At 46.7% G+C, this 19,336-nt stretch overlaps 1 protein-coding gene across 1 annotated transcript in view; it reads right to left on the reverse strand.

Moving 5' to 3' along the window:
* Window positions 1-5,939: 5,939 nt before the first annotated feature.
* Window positions 5,940-19,336, reverse strand: part of LOC128400598 (leucine-rich repeat-containing protein 37A-like) — a 38,026-nt gene continuing 24,629 nt past the window's right edge. The window contains exons 13-18 of the mRNA XM_053362897.1: window positions 18,709-18,845; window positions 17,790-17,828; window positions 15,558-15,599; window positions 12,094-12,129; window positions 10,501-10,539; window positions 5,940-6,085 (exon numbers count right to left, since the gene is read on the reverse strand). Coding sequence (XP_053218872.1) covers window positions 6,040-6,085; window positions 10,501-10,539; window positions 12,094-12,129; window positions 15,558-15,599; window positions 17,790-17,828; window positions 18,709-18,845 — 339 coding nt within the window. The 3' untranslated portion in view covers window positions 5,940-6,039. The remainder of the gene's footprint in view (window positions 6,086-10,500; window positions 10,540-12,093; window positions 12,130-15,557; window positions 15,600-17,789; window positions 17,829-18,708; window positions 18,846-19,336) is intronic.

Raw genomic sequence — 19,336 nt, forward strand, 5'->3', positions numbered from 1 at the left:
AAGAACAGACCTCTGGAACGAATTAAGTACCGTATTTTTCGCACCATAGGGCGCACCGGACCATAGGGCGCACCCAGTTTTTTGGGGGGGGAAATAAAGGGGAAAAATTATTTCCCCCCCAGGCGCGGGGCTGGGGCGGGGGAAGCTCGAGCTTCCCCCGACCCCAGCCCCCAAACAGGCAGCTCTCTGCAAGCCGTGGGAGCGCTCCCACTGCTTGCTGAGAGGTCCGCGAAGCCTGGGCGCGCTGATCTCAGCGCGCGCAGGCTTCGGCATGCTGGCAACTCTCCGCAAGCAGCGGGAGCGCTCCCGCTGTTTGCGGAGAGGTCCGCGAAGCCTGGGTGTGCTGATCTCAGCGCGCGCAGGCTTCGGCATGCTGGCAACTCTCCGCAAGCAGCGGGACCACTCCTGCTGTTTGCGGGGAGGTCCGCGAAGCCTGGGCGCGCTGATCTCAGCGCGCGCAGGCTTCGGCATGCAGGCAAGTCTCCGCAAGCAGCGGGAGCGGTCCCGCTGCTTGCGGAGAGATCCGCGAAGCCTGGACGTGCTGAGCTCAGCGCGCGCAGGCCTGAGCATGCAGGCAACTCTCCGCAAGCAGCGGGAGCCCAGCGCTTGGCTCCCGCTGCTTGCAGAGAGGTGTGCGAAGCCTGGAGAGCGTGAGGGGTCGGTGCGCACCGACCCCTCTCACTCTCCAGGCTTCAGCGAAAGCCTGCATTCGCACCATAGGACGCACACACATTTCCCCTTCATTTTTGGAGGGGAAAAAGTGCGTCCTATGGTGCGAAAAATACGGTACTTAACCTGAGGTACCACTGTAAACAGCGTTTCCGTGCGCTGCTCTGGTTCGCCAGAAGCGGCTTAGTCATGCTGGCACATGACCCGGAAGCTGTACACCGGCTCCTTTGGCCAATAAAGTAAGATGAGCGCCGCAACCCCAGAGTCGGTCATGACTGGACCTAATGGTCAGGGGTCCCTTTACCTTTATATAAGGGCAGGCACACCTTGGTTCTGGGTCCTCCTCCTTTCCTGCGAGTGAGGGGAGCACCCTGTTGCAACAGTTCAATAAAGATCAGGCTTACTAGCTGCTTTCCTTCTCAATATTCTCTGGTTGGCCTCTGTTATTTTCTCCTACCAACGGAGAACCTACAAAGGACTCTATATGGGTTCTTGTGTCCCCCATAAAGGAATAAGGGCAGATTTTTGTTTATTACACAAGATAACCCTACAATTAATAGACGGTTGTTACAAGAACGAGCTCACTTGCTTTGTTATATGCTAATTGGTTTGCTTTGATTCTGTGCTTATCTGTGGGCCCCAGGATGCTGGGTTCTCAGAGGGGAGCTTTCTTTTCCCCTTTTGGATAGTTCTGTACGGTATAAGTAACGCTTAACGTATTAGCACTTTGCAGACAAGCCGTGACAACCTCTCACTATTGAGGTGTCTGCCCTGCGTCTGTCTGTAAGGGCAGAGAGGCTCCGTGTTATAAGTCGACACCTTTCTTTAATAAAACATCAGAATGGGTTCTTCCAGCGTTTCCAACATCCTTCTATGAAATCCCTGTATCAGACCACTCAATCAGCCCTCCTTTGGGCCTGTAGTTCAGAATAATAATAATAATGATAAAAATAATTTATTTATTTTTACCCCACCAATCTGGATGGGTTTCCCGAGCCACCCTGGGTGGCTCCCAACAGAATAAAAAAGCCATAGAACATCAAACATTAAAAACTTCCCTAAACAGGGCTGCCTTCAGATGTATTCTAAAAGTCAGATACAGACCTTGGGTTAAGAACTTAATTCATTCCAGAGGTCCGTTCTTAACCTGAAACTGTTCTTAACCTGAAGCACCACTTTAGCTAATGGGGCCTCCCACTGCAGCCGCACGACCAGAGCATGATTTCTGTTCTCATCCTGAAGCAAAGTTCTTAACCCGAGGTACTATTTCTGGGTTAGGGGAGTCTGCAACCTGAAGCGTCTGTAACCTGAAGTGTATGTAACCCGAGGTACCACTGTAGTTGTTTTTTTCTTTGACATCTGATGGGAGGGCATTCCACAGGGCGGGTGCCACTACCAAGAAGGCCCTCTGCCTGGTTCTCTGTCAGACCAATGCCCTTTGGGGTGTCCTGTCTGGCCTCATTCACAGCAGGACCTCCTTTCCCTTTATGACATCCTTTGATTCCCACTTCAGCTGTCGGGATTTGATTTGTTCCTGATGCAGATCTTTTGTTCCTCCTTTTGTTCCCGATGCGAGACCTTCACTCATCCCTTCCTCCCTAGTTGGGATGTGTGTACCGCTTTGTGGTTTGTCGCAGGTGCCAAAATGTCCTGCGCTGGTCCTGTATCCCTGGTACCTAAAGGTAGAGCCGGGATGGTCCCTTGCATGAAAACCTGGTGAGCAGCCACCAGTTGGCAGGTAGAAATTGCTGACTCTTGAGAAAGATGGACTCCGGATAAAAAGCCTTTTTCTGTGTTCTTAAGCCACTTTCTCAGCTCAGCTTACTATATGAGGATAATGGACTGCCGTTATGTTGGAAAAGCATGTTGTGTTTAATGTTTTAAACCTCAGAAATCGACATACACCAGCTGGGGAAAAAGGAACCAGTCTCCCTTTTATTTTATAATTCATTTTTTATAATTTTATATAATTTTTAAATATTTCATTTCATTTCATTTCAGGCTGCTGCCAGATCAATCACCGCTATTGCACAAGCCTGAATTTCGCCGTCGGTTTCTATGGCTAATAAGATCTTTCTATTTGTGCACGGGGAAACCAAAATACGCTATTAAAGGATTTCAAAATGCGAGCTCAGAAATCACCGCCCTGTGCGAGGCGCGCCACTCTTCTTTTATCTCTACATTCTATAGTGAGGAATGGGCAGAGCAAAGGCTCTGATAGGACAGGAGCAGAAAACAGAGGCGGGTCTTTCCTTTGTGCCCCCTGCCGGCCGCCAGGACTATTTTTTTCCCACCTACCGTGCTTGGATCCCGCCTACTCAAAGCTGCCTGCGCTCGATGATTGGCAGACACACCCGTTCTGGGATTTCACTGGCTGAAAGAGGGCAATACCCTGAACAAGCTCCGCCCCCTGAGAAAGCGTAGATGTAGTAAAGAAGGGAAGAGCATAGCAGAGCGTGGGGAAAATGCAGGCATTCTTAAAACAGACCAGAAAGAGATGTTTCCTTGCTCCCTGCAGCATGTCTCTGCCTGGGAACTGGTAGCTTTCAGGTAGGAAAATGTGAGATCCTAAAATAATACTATCGGGGACGCGGGTGGCGCTGTGGGTTAAGCCACAGAGCCGAGGGCTTGCTGATCAGAAGGTCTGTGGTTCGAATCCCCACGACGGGGTGAGCTCCTGTTGCTCGGTCCCTGCTCCTGCCAACCTAGCAGTTTGAAAGCACGTTAAAGTGTAGGTAGATAAATAGGTACCACTCCGGTGGGAAGGTAAACGGAGTTTCCATGCGCTGCTCTAGTTTGTCAGAAGCGGCTTAGTCATGCTGGCCACGTGACCCGGAAGCTGTACGCCGGCTCCCTCGGCCAATAAAGCGAGATGAGCGCCGCAACCCCAGAGTCAGCCACGACTGAACCTAATGGTCAGGGGTCCCTTTACCTTTTAAAATAATACTCCTGGGCCATATGCAGGTTCCCCCCCCCAATCAATAAAAATCTGAGATTCTGCCCCCTAACAAAAACATACCCCCCCCCAGAAGCTGTATGCCAGCTCCCTCGGCCAATAAAGCGAGATGAGCGCCACAACCCCAGAGTCGGTCATGACTGGACCTAATGGTCAGGGGTCCCTTTACCTTTACCTAGGGCTTTGCTTGGGGAATGGTTTTCTGCAACGGAGGTCACATGGAACTGGGGGGGAGCCCCTCTGACCATGCACATAGGACTCAAATTTGAGCCAGGACTTGGTTGGGCGCTCCATAACTAGTTCTCGTTTCCTGCATATAGACCTGCAATATAGAAGTAAATAAGTAAATGAGAAAGAGTACTCTGGCCCATACGCAGAATGCCTTCCCCCTTTTTCCAGCAACCATTCATGCTTTAATCTGGAATTGTGAGGCTAATCTACCCCTTTCCTCCCCTCTTCAGATAATATTTTCTTGGTTCAAATTTCACTTGTAGGATGAATTCGATGTGGCCTTAGGCAAAGCTGAAATCTCTTGGCATCAAGACGTTGGACATAACATAATGATGGCTGACTGGGAACAGTTATGGACCACATTCATGGCATGTAATGCCCTAAGAGAAAACTTAATGAAAATGATTTATAGGTGGTACATGACACCAGTCAAGCTTGCAAAAATTTACTATTTGCCCGACAATAAATGTTGGAAATGTAACGAGACTGAAGGTACATTCTTTCACCTTTGGTGGACATGCCCAAGGATTAAGACATTCTGGGAGATGATTTATAATGAAATGAAAAAGGTATTTAAATATACCTTCCTGAAGAAACCAGAGGCCTTTCTCCTGGGCATGGTCGGCCAATTGGTGCCAAAGAAGGATAGAACTTTTTTTATGTATGCAACAACAGCAGCAAGAATACTCATCGCGAAGTATTGGAAGACACAAGATTTACCCACCCGGGAAGAATGGCAGATGAAGTTGATGGACTATATGGAACTGGCGGAAATGACTGGCAGAATCCGAGACCAGGGAGAAGAGTCGGTGGAAGAAGACTGGAAAAAGTTTAAAGACTATTTACAGAAATACTGTAAAATTAATGAATGTTAGAAAAATGTTGGAATGAAGTTATATGGCTTTAGTAGAAATGTTATAAGGAATTAAGTATAAATAGATTAATAGAGTATTAAAGGAAAAAATAAGGTTAGAATATGTTAAGATAATTATAGGATAGAAAACAGAGGAAGATGGAAAGGAATTGCTGAAACAATTAACAGAAGTGGAATACAAAAAGGGAGGTGTGAGGAGGTCGTTGAAATAAGTGAGTGAAAGATAAGATATTGAAATTGTTTGATGTGTTTTAAACTGTTTTTGTTTTGTTTTGTTAGTTTAATGTGTTAGAGTCATGTAGTGTTTTTGTATTGTATTGTATTGTTTATTTTTTTTGTAGTGTTTAAATTGTTGGAAAGGTAATAAATATTATTTTTTTAAAAAAAAATCTCTTGGCATCATATCTCAATATCTGCAATATGAGGACAGTAACCATGGCGAGGATTACAGAGTTGTTGTAGAGATCCCCAAGAGAGCTGGTGATGGCCTACTGTCAGCAAGGGAAGAGTTGCCTCCATCATAATCGCTCCCTTGCTTCAGAGGTCCTTAGTGGGAGTTGCTGGCTAGCAGGTGGCAGCTGAAACCACAAAACGTTGAGGCCAGGAGCAGTTGTCTGAATAATCCTGGTGTTAAAAGATAAAGGTAAAGGGACCCCTGACCATTAGGTCCAGTCGTGGCCGACTCCGGGGTTGCGGCGCTCATCTCGCTCTATGGGCCGAGGGAGCCGGCGTACAGCTTCCGGGTCATGTGGCCAGCATGACTAAGCCACTTCTGGCGAACCAGAGCAGTGCACGGAAACACCGTTTGCCTTCCCGCTGGAGCGGTACCTAGTTATCTACTTGTACTTTGACGTGCTTTCGAACTGCTAGGTTGGCAGGAGCTGGGACCGAGCAACGGGAGCTCACCCCGTCATGGGGATTCGAACCACCGACCTTCTGATCGGCAAGTCCTAGGCTCTGTAGTTTAACCCACAGTGCCACCCGCGTCCCTTTTAATCCTGGTGTTACATGCACCCAATGTTATATCTGTGCTGCCTGGTATTAGTTTTATTCCTGGGGTCTTTTGTAAGTAGGTTTGGGAGCTTCGTGAGAGGCTGTGAAGTGGGATACAGTTATTTTACAGACGTAAATGTGAACTGCTTTGAACTCCCCCTGGCTTGTATGAGTGCTAAACATGAGATAAGAAAAAATGTTAGCTAACAAAAAGGGTACCTTTCAGAGGAATGCATTTAATAGTATTCCTTATAAACAACAATAGTACTTTATAAAGTGCTCTAGATAATATACAGCAATATTCACAAAAGGACAATCATTCATCCTCCTCTTCATCCCCTTCGCCTTCTTCAGCTGAACTCCTGCAAATGAAAAGGGAAGGCAAGGTTAAAATTGAACCAGTTGAACTGGATTCTACTCCGTCGAGTGTTGCAAACTTTCTCCCCAGTGCCACTGCTGCGGCAGACTAAGAACTGGGAACTGCCTTTTTGTTCTGTAGTGCTGTTTCCCTTTTTCGATTCCCCTTTTGAAAGACGGATGCCTACAATTTCTGGCATCGCAGAAGCTGTGCTTCTGAATACCAGCGCTGGGAATCAGAAGTGGAGAGGGCGCAACTGAACTCAGGTCCCGCTAGCGAGTTTCACATCAGCATCTGGCTGGTGTGAACAAGATGGTGGCCTTTGTCCTGAGCTCTCCTGGGCACATTGTCAACACAAGAATTACCGTATTTTTCGCTCTATAAGACGCACCAGACCACAAGACGCACCTAGTTTTTGGAGGAGGAAAACAAGAAAAAAAATATTCTGAATCTCAGAAGCCAGAACAGCAAGAGGGATCACTGTGCAGTGAAAGCAGCAATCCCTCTCGCTGTTCTGGCTTCTGGGATAGCTGCGCAGCCTGCATTCGCTCCATAAGACGCACACACATTTCCCCTTACTTTTTAGGAGGGAAAAAGTGAGTCTTGTAGAGCAAAAAATACGGTATTCTGAGGCTCTGTACACCCACCCACCCACACCTTCAAAGCTCATTCAGAGCACAGTCTTCCAAAGAATTATGGGAACTGTAGTTTGCTAAGGGTTGCTGGAAATTGTAACTCCATGATGGGTAAACTACAGCCTTGTTATGGACTGACCAGGCATTCAATAAGAGCACCGCCAAACCAGAGGGCTCCATGCTTCAGTCAAATCTGGAGGAGAGGAAAGGCTGAGCCAGGGACAGGGACAAAAGATTTAGACCTTCAACCCACATGGTGGTCAGACACGGCACCTCAGCTATACCTTGTCCTGCTCTTCACCACTGAAATTGGGACTGCTTCTTCGCCACTCCCTATTGCCTGCCCACCAGACACATCCTAGCACCATCACCCAGTGTCACTATACAGCTGGGAGATTAGGACCACAGATAAGAAACAAGGACACTGTGGTGGGTGAACCCTTCACTGTTAGGTGGAAGGCAGTAATTTCACTAAAACTCTCCTTATCTCCTTTTGGAGGGGCGGACTGTACATTTAACAGCTGGTGGCATGCAGAAATTCAGTATAGTTATTAAAGGTGTACGAAGCCTTGCCATAAAAATAATAATAATAAGGTAGCAGCTGTATGTGGCAGGGGCTAAGAGACCCATGCAATCTGGTACAAAAAGAGAAAAAAGGTCTGCAATCTGCAGTGGAACCAATGCTTTCTTGTTGGAGCTACCCAGAGGACATAGTCATGTCTCAATCCTGTGTATGCTCACTTAAGAGTGTGATAGGAATTTTGAGGTCTTAGACATATGGTAATGTTCATAAGCGTACCAACCAAGCACGTACATAGATCAGCACAGGAAGACCGACCTGGAACCATTTTGATTCCTAAACTGAGCAAATGTTTTCTCTGCAAGGTCAAAGTGGGAAACCTCCCCATTGTCTCTTTCCTCACAAATCCTGTCTTAAGGGCACATTTAAGATATGAATAGGGTGTGAGCCTGTGACATGACCCAGGAACTAAGTATTTATCATTACAAAAGACTGGCCAGGCTACCCAGGCAATCGAATCAAGTAACCTGCCAGACAGGAGATAAACAAGGACAGGAGAAAAACAATATTCAAATTTCTGTTTTAGACCGCCTTTTCTGTGATGTAGGTATGATGTATCTGAGGGGTGGTCTTAGGTTACACCCCTTCTGTGATGTATGTATGATGTTTCTGGGGATGGTCTTGATCTACAGGGTGGCAATTTCAAAAGTCTTTATAAGGCCTTGCACGCTATTGTTCTGGGTTCTTCCTCTCTCCTGCGGGTGAGGGGAGCACCCTGTTGCAACAGATCAATAAAGATCAAGCTTACTAGCTGCTTTGCTTCTCAATATTCTCTGGTTGGCCTCTGTTATCTTCTCCTACCAATAGGGAACCTATGTAAGGACCCTATATGGGCTCTTGGATACCCCATAAGGGAAAAGGGCAATTTTTGTTTACAACAAGAGCAAGAAGTCCCATTGGAACATACCTTTGAAACAACACGAATGGGATCGGGATGCACATTTCCATAAAGACACACCTGTTCTGCAACAGGCAGGCCACAGACCACATCTAGCCTCCCTAAGGAAATGTTCCAAACTGGTCCCGCTTCTTTGCTCGGTTCCCTGCAATCTTTTCCTGTGATTTGCCAGCACGAACCAATTCTGGCCTGCTAGTTTAGTTTATGATGCTGCAGGTGTATACACCAGGCATCTTGCGGTACCTAAACACAGCCTCCTAAGGTGGTATTATTGATGCTGTTGCAAGACCTTTGTTGGCAAACTTTGGCAGAGATAATAGATTAGTGTTTGTGGAGCAGGAATATTTTAGCATAAACTTAGGAACAGGTTCTGGCGGGGTGGAGGGTGGGAATGCAAATTATACAACCACCTGGGGGTTGATGTTCTGTGCATATATGTATGTGTTGCTTTTAGTGAAGGTTAAGCGGAAGCAGGGTGCTGGCAACCATGTTTACAACAAGGACCTCTTGGAGGAAGCAGAAATCCTAAGCAAGTCCTATCATCACTTCCTCATTCTTGTCCCTAGATTTGGTCCCAGAGGGCACTAGCTGCTGATATCTATAGGGGAAGGAGTCTAAATCTCCCCCATTTGTAGTTAGAAGAGCTAGTAAGCGTGCAGAAAGAAAAGAACAAGCAAATATAACAAGCAAATACAAACACTACCCAATGTCTCCGAGATGGACTTCCTAAAAGAGATCTCTGCTCACCTGAGGAGATCTAAACCTAGATCTGATAGAGGAAAACCGATTCATTTGCTAAAAAAAAAAAATATAGTATTGATTCCACCCCACCCCCCTTAGCCAGTACTTTTTTTTGGTAAAAAAGAAAAGAGAGGAAAAAAGAGGTGCAGGTACTTATATCTTGATAAACAGGCTGGTTGGTTGGAATACCATCAAATATATGAAATGTTTAAACAAGATAAAAAGATTGGATTTGATAATCAGCCCTCTAAACTCGAAACAGAATTAATAAATAATAAAATCAGGGTAATTTCGAGAATACATCAACTTCTCCTGGAATGGGAAGTTAAGGAGGAGGAGGTTAAGGCAACAATGATTAGATGGGCACAGGACATTGGACATCCAGTAATGATGGCCGAATGGGAAGAGCTTTGGAGAACTAATATGATAAACAGGCTGTGGGTGTCTCAGCACAAAATGACTGCTGGCAGTGCAGTATTCCACACTGTTAGCGAGTACCATCACAGGAATCACTGTCTTTAGCCACATACAGCTTTGTTACAAATACCCATGGATATTATTGAGAAGCACTGATTAACTGAGGTTCTGCCTCCCTCCAGCAGAAGTCTCCCCCTCCCCAACCAAAGCCTGCCCCCTGCATGCTCCTAGGGGGTATTTCCCCCCCAAAAAGCTCAACAGATTTATGGGGCAACAACTTTGGGCTGCTCTCCACAACAAAAATCATGGCTACACCCATGCAAATACCCTGCATTCCTAAACAAGTCTTAAGAGGGAGAGGTATCCAGAGAACAGTCCTTCCCCTGCCACACGACTTTTATCAGTTCAGAACTAGAGATGGCGAATAGTTATTTTCAGAGAGATGAAGGCAAGTAGTTTGAAACTGGTGCTGCTGCTCAGAATGTGTGCACATTTTTGCCTCTAGCCAAACAGGTTTTGCAGGTTTTTGTATTGCCTAATGCATGCACACACACACACTTGCAAATCCTGCTTGATCGGAGAGTGGGAAACACAAGAAATCTGGGATGGGAAGCCTCTTTCTGAACACTTCCAACTCTCCCCCCCCCCCCCCGCTTGTCTCTAGGTTTTAAGTTTCCAGTGGTTCTCCTGACTTGTCTTTAAACAAATATATACTGGAGAGCCAGTTTAAAAACAAAATCTAAAACAAAAATGGAAAGAAGCCTCCAGTTTGCTTAGAGAGAGTTGCACAGCAGCCAGTGTCTGATTTGCAAAGAAGCCACAGAATGCAATTCTGCCAGAAACATGTCATGTGCATGAAAATGCGACGGGAAAGAAATTGTTCCTTTGCATAGCGCTACAGCACCAGAAAGAGAAAACCTTCATGCCAAACAGAATAAAAGACGGAAAGCCAATGGGAATGGCTGCTGATCAAAGGAAGGGGACCGGGCGGGAGGAAATCACCTTCTCCAGATATTATGAAGCAAATAAATGTTTCGATTTCTGAGCCTCTACGTTAAATGGAAAAAATATATCCATCAAATGCTGGGCTTGAGGTTTGCCCACCTCTGATTTGAATGGAAGAAGGAACTGACTCTGGCGCTACTTACGGTTTCTTTGACCCACTATCGTCTTCTCCTCCTGAAGACCTGATGAGCAAGAGAGAAAAGCAGGAGTTACGTCACAGCAGCTGATCAATACATCCCTCCCTCCCTCCCTCCCTCCCTTCCTTCCCTCCCTCCTGTTATGTACTGAAGTTCTCACCCTGGGCCAGCAGGGGGATACTGTAGATAGTTATGCAAATGAAGGATCGAAAGTGACGCTCAGTGATTGGATAGTTTTAGCAGGGGGATACTGTAGATAGTTATGCAAATGAAGGATCAAAAGTGACGTTCAGTGATTGGATAGTTTTAGAAAGTTGCTATAGTAACGTTGTACTGGAGCTCTATATAAGCAGGCTGACTGAGCCCTTCAGTTCAGTTCCGTTCTGGCCTCTGAATAAACAAGAGCTGTTTGAAGAATCGCTGTGTCGTCTGATATGTTCACCCACAACTTAACACCTCCCTCTCCTAAATTGCAGCTGTGTGTACTTTTACTCCATTTCATGTTCATGACCACATTTGGGGCAGTGGAAAAGGGCAACTTTTGGATTCCAAGCACAGTAGGCAGAGGAAAAGGGGACAAGGTTATGCAACAGAGCAAAATTTCAGACAGCAACGCGACCCTTGCTGAACTCCCCTCTTCTGCATAGCTAGAAGCCTTGTCCTCTTTTTGCTTCTGGACACTCCTAATTCCCAAGGTGTGGTAGCAGAGTTGCTGTTCCCTTGCAGCTTGAAGCAAACTGAGTGCTGCAAAATAACCCACATCTCTGAGCACTTTCAGATTGACCCTCTCAGTGTTAGAAACAGAGATATAAAGCTAGGAGCTTAAATGGCCCCTTAAACCTAGGTTATGGGCGCAACAACGGAATGCCTAGGTGCACTTTTTTTATAGCAAGAACACAAAGCTGAAAATAAATGAACTGCAGCCAAAATATTATGTTCATTTTTCACATTGTTCTAGTCCTTCCCCTGCCCACCCTCCTAATATTCTTAAGAGGGTCTCTTCTCCAGTCTTCAGAGAGTAGCTGGAAGTGAGGAGGCAGAAAAAGGTCCTCCTTTCCTTCCCCCTCTGCAGTTTTAATCTGAAATCTTAGGCGGAGTACTGCGCCCAGAGCTCAGAAACTGCTCACACTAATGAAATTCCCTGTCGCAAAACACACCTAGAACAATGGGAATTTTGAACACTGGACCCTCTTCCCTTCCCTAATCTGATTATCTAATCTAAACTGGTCTTAAAAACTGAAGGCTGTTCAGGAGCAGTAGATTTTTGCCACTAAGATATCCCGTCCTAAAAACTTGGGAGCGGGGGACTCAAAGCAATCCCCCCCATTTGCCTCTTTACAGATTAAGTTCTTTTATTCCTATGTTTTTTGGAGAACAGATCCCTTCTCTTATTCTCCCCCCCTTTTTTTAGGAAGAAGAAAATGTGCTACAGTGCCATGCAAAGCATCCTGTATTAAGTTTGTGGGGAGAGGGAGGGAGAAGAGTGGAGATGTGCATATCTGGTGTATTTTTAATATATATAATCTGGCGAGCCTTTCCTCTAGCAGACTGCCTTACAAACCGGCTGTTTAAAAGCCCAAACATTTGCTAGTTACTTACTCTGGCTTCGGAGCTGGAGGTGGGGGTTCTGGCGCCCTGATTAAGAGTTAAAAAGGAGATGTTAAAGAGGGTTGCTGCATCTAGGCCATCTTCCTCCTACAATATAGTTTACTTGTTTTTGGTACTGCAGGATGCTTTGATTAATTCAATAACCTAAGCAACCATTCCTCTTTTGCCTGAGACATCCTATGCATCTTCAGATACAGACGTACCTTGTAAGTCGAACAGAATCGGTTCCAGAAGTCCGTTCAACTTCCAAAACGTTTGGAAACCAAAGCGCTGCTTCTGATTGGCTGCAGGAAGCTCCTGCAGCCAATCGAAAGCCACAGAAGTCCCGTCGGATGTTCAGCGTCCAAAAATAGTTTGCAAACCGGAACAGTCACTTCCAGGTTTGCAGCGTTCGGGAGGCAAACCGTTCAACTTGCAAGGTGTTCAGGACCCAAGGTACGCTTGTACAGTCAAAACCTTGGTTGTCAAACGTAATCCGTTCCAGAAGACTGTTTGACTTCCAAAACGTTTGACAGCTGAGGTGTGGCAGTTGCAAGAGCTTATTGTACTCAAGCAGAAGCCGCGTCAGATGTTCTGCTTCCGAAAAAAATTGAAAACAGGAGCATTTACTTCTGGGTTTTCAGCGTTTGGGAGCCAAAACATACGACAACGGAGGTGTTCGGGAACCGAGGTTTGACTGTCCTTCAAGGAAACTTTCCCCACAAGGCTGATTCCTAGTTCCATATTCAATATAGCAGCCTGTGCATAGCTGTCAACTTACAGATTTGAAAATAAGGGACCAGCAGCCTCGAAAATAAGGGATCAGCAGCCAAAATAAGGGATTTTGCTATTTTAAAGAGTTACATACATTGGTAGGATTGACAGATGCTGTCAATCCGGCAAGAGGCGGTTGTGGCGCCGCAGCGGCTGCTGAAGCGCCACCCTTCTGCATCCCTCCCCATCCCCTCCTCTTCCTCCTCCCTCAGGCCGCCTCCTCAGCTGCCACCACTGCTGCCGCCTCCGGGCTTGCAGGCGGCATGGGCGAGAGTCTCTCTCCCTCCCCCCCTCGGGCGGGGAAGGGCCGATGGAACTCCTCGCACCAGGACGACGGTGCCAGTGCACATTCTCTCTCACGGCGGAGGACCCCGAGCCATTGCTTCCCTCCCGAGCCGGGCGAGCATGAAACCCGGGAAATTTAAGGGACATCATCAATAAGGGACAGCAGTGGGACACGGCGCTGGGATAAGGGAGTTTCCCGCCAAATAAGGGACGGTTGACAGCTATGAGCCTGTGTCACATGCAAATTAATAAGGATCGAGATGCGTGCGAGATGCGATGGCAAACTCCGACACAACAGAGACTGCTCTGAATAAGATAAACTAGCATAATCTACGGCCTTATCTTTTTGTTTTTGTGTAAGCCAGTTCAGGTCACTGGATGGGCAAACACCCAGATCCTCGTTCCGTTATTAAAAACGCTTTGGCATAAATCCCCCGTCCATTTTTGGTTTCTACCTGTATTGAAAAAAGGATTGGCACAGGGACAGCATGCCTGAGAATGACTTGGGGAAAATTAAGCACTGGACCAGACATGTGAGGCCATTTGGTAGGAGACAGACAGCCTCCAGATGGTGTGGATATGCCATTTGGGATAATGCCTCATCCCATCTGCTTATTCACTGATACATTCTTCTTTATCAGTTGTTGGTGTGGGGGCAGCAGATCTGAGACTTGCACAGAAATGAAACAGTGGTTTGGACCTGATCTACACGTTTTCACATATGGAAGCATCTCCTGACTGTTGAAACGCATCATTTGGGATACATCAAAGCTTATTTTAGGGAGAGCTTTGGGCTGGAGAGAGTGCAGGTGCATCTCAAAGAGACTCGTGGAGGTCTGTGATACGGGGTAGCCCCATGCTTGTTTTGGAGTGCAGAGGGATGCAAACTTTATGTACTGAGTTGAATAGGATCCAAAAGGCAGCAGTCTGATTGGTCCTAGAACAACAGGATTCAGAATGCAGCAGTCTGATTGGTCCTAAAACAATAGGATCCAAAAGGCAGCAGTCTGATTGGTCCTAGAACAACAGGATTCAGAATGCAGCAGTCTGATTGGTCCTAAAACAATAGGACCCAAAAGGCAGAAGTCTGATTGGTCCACAGGAGCCACCCAATCCAGCTCCAGGTGGAAGTGAATCCGCAACCAGATTGGCCTACAGGTGAATCCCGGAATTAACCAATCACGTGGGGCCCATTGTGTAAATAATGTATATAAAGCAGACATTCTGTGGGAACTTCCATTCCTCCTCACACTATGAGCTGAGTAAAGAGCATGAAATCCACTCTTGACTCCCAGTATATTTCAGTTGGAATAAGGAACTGGGGCGGCGGGGTGTGTGTGTGTGAGAGAACCAACTTTAGCTTGGTTCCATAATACACCCACACCACATAGATCTAGTCTGTTGAAGAGCTGCATCAATTGATTGGCATAAGATTCAGGGCATTAATTTTATAATGAAATGATTTTAGAATGTTGTACTATTTTATTGTTGTTAGCCGCCCTGAGCCCGGCTTCAGCTGGGGAGGGTGGGATATAAATAAAATTTATTATTATTAATTATTATTATTATAGACGAAAGAAAGTGCTTCTCCGTCGCACGGCATGGAATTAACTCATGGAATTAACTGCTGCCACATGCTGTGTTAGCCGCTGGCTCGAGTGGATTTCAAAGGGCAGATTCGTGGAGGTATCAGTCAGTGGCCACCAGGCACTGTAACTTAATGGAAGCCCCATGTGCCGAGGCAGCATATTTCGTTATGATGGTTAATGCAGTAACACCTTCCATGCGCATGGTGCATTGCTGGGAATGAGAGGGCAGGTCTCTGCCCCAGGGAACTTACAATCTATAACGGACACAAAGGAAACAACAGAGGAAGCAGAGGGAAAGGAGAAAGGGGGGAAAGAAGGAGAAGAACATGGAAACACTTCAGTGTGGAATGTGAGGTTCTTCGACAAGCAGCATCTCTTCAGGATTTCAGGCAAGAGTCTAAAATCAGGGCAAAAATGTTGATTCGCACCAACCTCTCTCTCTCCATTAATCTAGGGACACCCACACAATGACTTTTCCATCCCAGTGTTGTCCCAAACCTTTCCCCCTTTATCCCTGGAAAGTCCCAAACAGCCAGGATAAACAACAACAACTCACATTCAAAGGGGAAAAGATTTGGGACAACTTGAGGGAGGGTCCACTTTTGCTCTGGTGTGGACATGCCCTTAAATACACTGGGACACAGAATACCCTACATGCAGTAGACCAGGAGCGCAACAGATCTGCTTAAGTATGATTCAGATGCCATTCAACTCAGGTGTCTCGCTGATGGAGCTGTCAACCCTCCAGGTTATATCCTAATGCCTAGCTGCAAGAGGGAAAAGTTAGAGCCGAGGCTGATAATTTTGCGGTTGCATAATAATACTCACAGTTTCTTTGAACTGGCCTTTTTAACAGGGGGCTCTTCAACTCTGTCAAAGCAAGAAAAACAGAGGTTAAGGGAAGTCAATTGCACTCAGGGATTGCACTCCCTTTACTCTCCTGGTCATCACATAAAAAGCCAGCTCCAAATATAGCAATTTGTTTGAAGCTGCTCATGACATGAGCTGTCCTAGATAGGTGTGTTGTAAAATTGGGCACAGGGGAAAGTACTGTATTTTTCGCTCTATAGGACGCACCCGACCATGGGATGCACCTTGTTTTAGAGGGGGAGAACAAGGGAAAAAAAATCTCCCCCTCTCTGCGCAACGCCCCTTCAGCGAAGCGGCAGGAGAAACAGAGGCCCTTCTATTTCTCTTCCCGCTTAGCTGAAGGGGTACTGCGCAGCTCTCCCTCTCCCACATTGCCTTTGCCTTCACTGAAGGCAACCCGAAGCCTCTGGAGTACAGCGGGAGTTCCTGCTGCGATCCGGAGGCTTCAGGCGGCTATCCCTGAAGCCAGGAGAGTCTTGCTCTCCTGGCTTCAGCGAAAGGAACCCAAAGCTTCCGGAGCACGGCCGGAGTTCCCGCTAGCGCTCCGGAGGCTTCAGGCTTTTCAAGCCTGGAGACCGAGAGGGGTCGGTGCGCACCGACCCCTCTCGCTCTCCAGGCTTCAGCAAAAGCAACGCGAAGCCTCTGGAGCACGGAGGGAGCGCTCCCACTGCGCTTTGGAGGTTTTGCATTGCTATCGCTGAAGCCAAGGAGCCTGCATTCGCTCCATAAGACGCACACACATTTCCCCTTAATTTTTGGAGGGGAAAATGTGCGTCTTATAGAGCGAAAAATATGGTATTATGCTAACCCAAACCCAGTTACCTAGGAGCAATTTCCTTTGAATACAATGCAGCTTACTTCCGAGTAGCCTTCATGAATAGGGTTGCTATTTTTTTTAAAAAAACACCACTGTAGGTGTATCGTGCAACAAGTTCTTGACACAATAGTAGTGTGTCGGGCTGGATTTATTCTGCTTTAGTTTGTTTTGCGATGCTTCCCATGAACTACCACGTTATGTTTGTCCAGAGGGGCTGAAGCACCACAAAAAAGCAGGACAAAAGCAAACCAGAACTTCTGTGGTGTAAAAAGCTAGGGGATTTCACCAGGAAGTTACAGGATAGGCATTGCCTGGAAATGAAGGAGTGTCACTACCCCAAAAACATTTGCAAGCACAAACGGTATTGAATGCGAGTGTATGACCCCCAATAGCATCATGAGCACAAATAATAATAATAATAATAATAATAATAATAATTAATAATAATAAAAATAATAAAATTTATTTATACCCCGCCCTCCCCAGCCAAGACCGGGCTCAGGGCGGCTAACAACTGATATAAAAACAAATTGATTGAAATACAACTTAAAAACAAGATTAAAATACAACATTAAAACATTAAAATGCAGCTTCATTTCAATGGAAACTCAAATCAAAAACTTTTTGGGGGATGAAAACATCAGGTCTTCACCAAGGCTAACTATCCAGACTGGTCCTACATGGGCCCGAAAAAAGCCAGGGAAGTCCCCAAATAGGAGTTCCAACACAGGAGGAGAAAGGAAAAAAGAAAGAGGGGGAGGGAATCAAATTGATTCCAAGCCAAAGGCCAGGCGGAACAACTCCGTCTTACAGGCTCTGCGGAAAGAAATCAGATCCTGCAGGGCCCTGGTCTCATGAGACAGAGCGTTCCACCAGGCTGGAGCCAGTGTTGAAAAGGCCCTGGCTCTGGTTGAGGCATGAAGGTGCAGTATATAAGATGTCTGAAGGGGTCCTCAGTTTCACTTTAAGTGGGGCTTCAGATCTTGCCTTGCCAAAGCCCCAGACAAGCCCCTCTTCACTTTTCTAACTTGCTCTTCAGACTACGTTGACATGGAATGATAGCAAAAGCTGATAGGACGGAACTAGCTAGTACTAGCCTAACTTCGCTTTCCTTGCTAAAGAACAGGAGAGCCTTGGAGACTGATTCGGTTTAGAAGGGCTGAGATTATTCCCCTTTCCAGATACGTATTCCGTTAGGTAGCGGAATTCTTTTCGGAATACAAAACTTAAAGAGAGAATTTCCGCATCATCTCTTGCTTTGCAAATCAGCAAAAGCACAAACTTAACTCCGGAGCAGCAGGTTGCATCCCGGGCGAACCCCAATTTTTAAACCTAACAGCCCAGAGTCATACTGCAAGGGGGTAGGTACTTACACTTTTACTGAACTGGGCTTTTCCACAGGGGGTGGCTCCCTGGAAAACAGAGAACAGCAGAGGTTAGGTCGCAAGGCAGTCAAGTCTGAAGGGTTTCGAAGCTTAGCACAGTTAGAACTCGGCTACATTGGCGCACCAACGGGATTTCCCTGTATGAAGATTTCAACGCATTTCTAACGGAATCGCTTCTTTGATGCGTCTAGATCTAGTCTGAGTTAAGACTCTGGGTCAGGCGTGTCCAAAGTCTGGTCGATTTAATCCGGCCCCCATGGCAGTACAGTCATACCTCATGTTATGTCCGCTTCATGTTACGTTCTTTCAGGTTACGTCCCGCGGTGACCCGGAAGTACCAGAAAGGGTTACCTCCGGGTTTTGCTGCTCACACATGCGCAGAAGCACAAAAATGATATCACGCGCATGCGCAGAAGCAGCGAATCGCAACCCGTGTGTGCGTTTTTTTCATGCTGCGAACAGGCCTCTGGAAAGGATCCTGTTCGCAACCAGAACAGGTCCTAGAACAATAGGATCCAGAATGCAGCAGTCTGATTGGTCCACAGGAGCCACCCAATCCAATTCCGGGTGGAAGTGAATCTGCAACCTGATTGGCCTACAGGAGAATCCCAAAATTAGCCAATCACGTGGGGCCCATTGTGTATATAAAGCAGAGATTTTGGGGAAACTTCCATTCCTCACTACTCTTGAGCTGAATAAAGAGCATGAAATCCACACTGGACTCTGAGTATATTTCAAGGTGACTCAATCCATCCACACATACCCCAGATTTCATCTCTAGCCATAAGAGCAAAAACTGTGTGTGTGTGTGTGTGTGTGTGTGTGTGTGTGTGTGTGTGTGTGTTTAAGGGAAGGAAGGAAGCTGCAAGTCATACAAATCTGGTCACAGCAACTCGTTCGTTCCTACCTTGATTTGGCCCAGTTGAATATATCTTCCTCATCCGAGGTCTCTTCATCGTGGAGTTTACCAATCATGCTCCTCCTCCGAGCATCATCCAGAGGCTGATACATGTCTTTGAGCCAAAGAGGCTTGTCGGCAGAACCCTGAGAAGGAAGAAGGGAGGGAGCCCTTTGAGAGTTAGGACTGTCGGAATCAAGATCGGAGGCAACATGCCTGTTGACCCCTCCGATGTTGCTGGGCTAATACAACTCCTATCATCCATGACCGTTACCCACGATGGCTGTGGCTGATGGGAGTCCAACAACATTTGCAGCACAGGTAAGAATGGGGGAGATGTTCACGTGGTCTACATTTCAACGTGGACGAAGCGGGGACCCTTTAAAAAATCACAGGTGGATGAAGCCTGTGACCATGGGACTCGGCGGGCACCTTTAGCGCCCCCCCCAACCTGCAAAGGAACCCACTAACGGGCTCCGAAGCGAAGAGGGGGAAGTGGCGTGGTGCTGTGAGTCTACTGCTTTTTCCGTGGAGCGAAGCCGCATAGCCGTTGCCGGAGAGCGCTGCCTTTTTCCTGGGACAATTTGGCATCTAAAGAATCACCCGTGAGTACTTAAAACTCGAACAATTGGACTTT

Source organism: Podarcis raffonei, chromosome 13 (assembly GCF_027172205.1).
Source record: "Podarcis raffonei isolate rPodRaf1 chromosome 13, rPodRaf1.pri, whole genome shotgun sequence".
Classification (NCBI taxonomy): domain Eukaryota; kingdom Metazoa; phylum Chordata; class Lepidosauria; order Squamata; family Lacertidae; genus Podarcis; species Podarcis raffonei.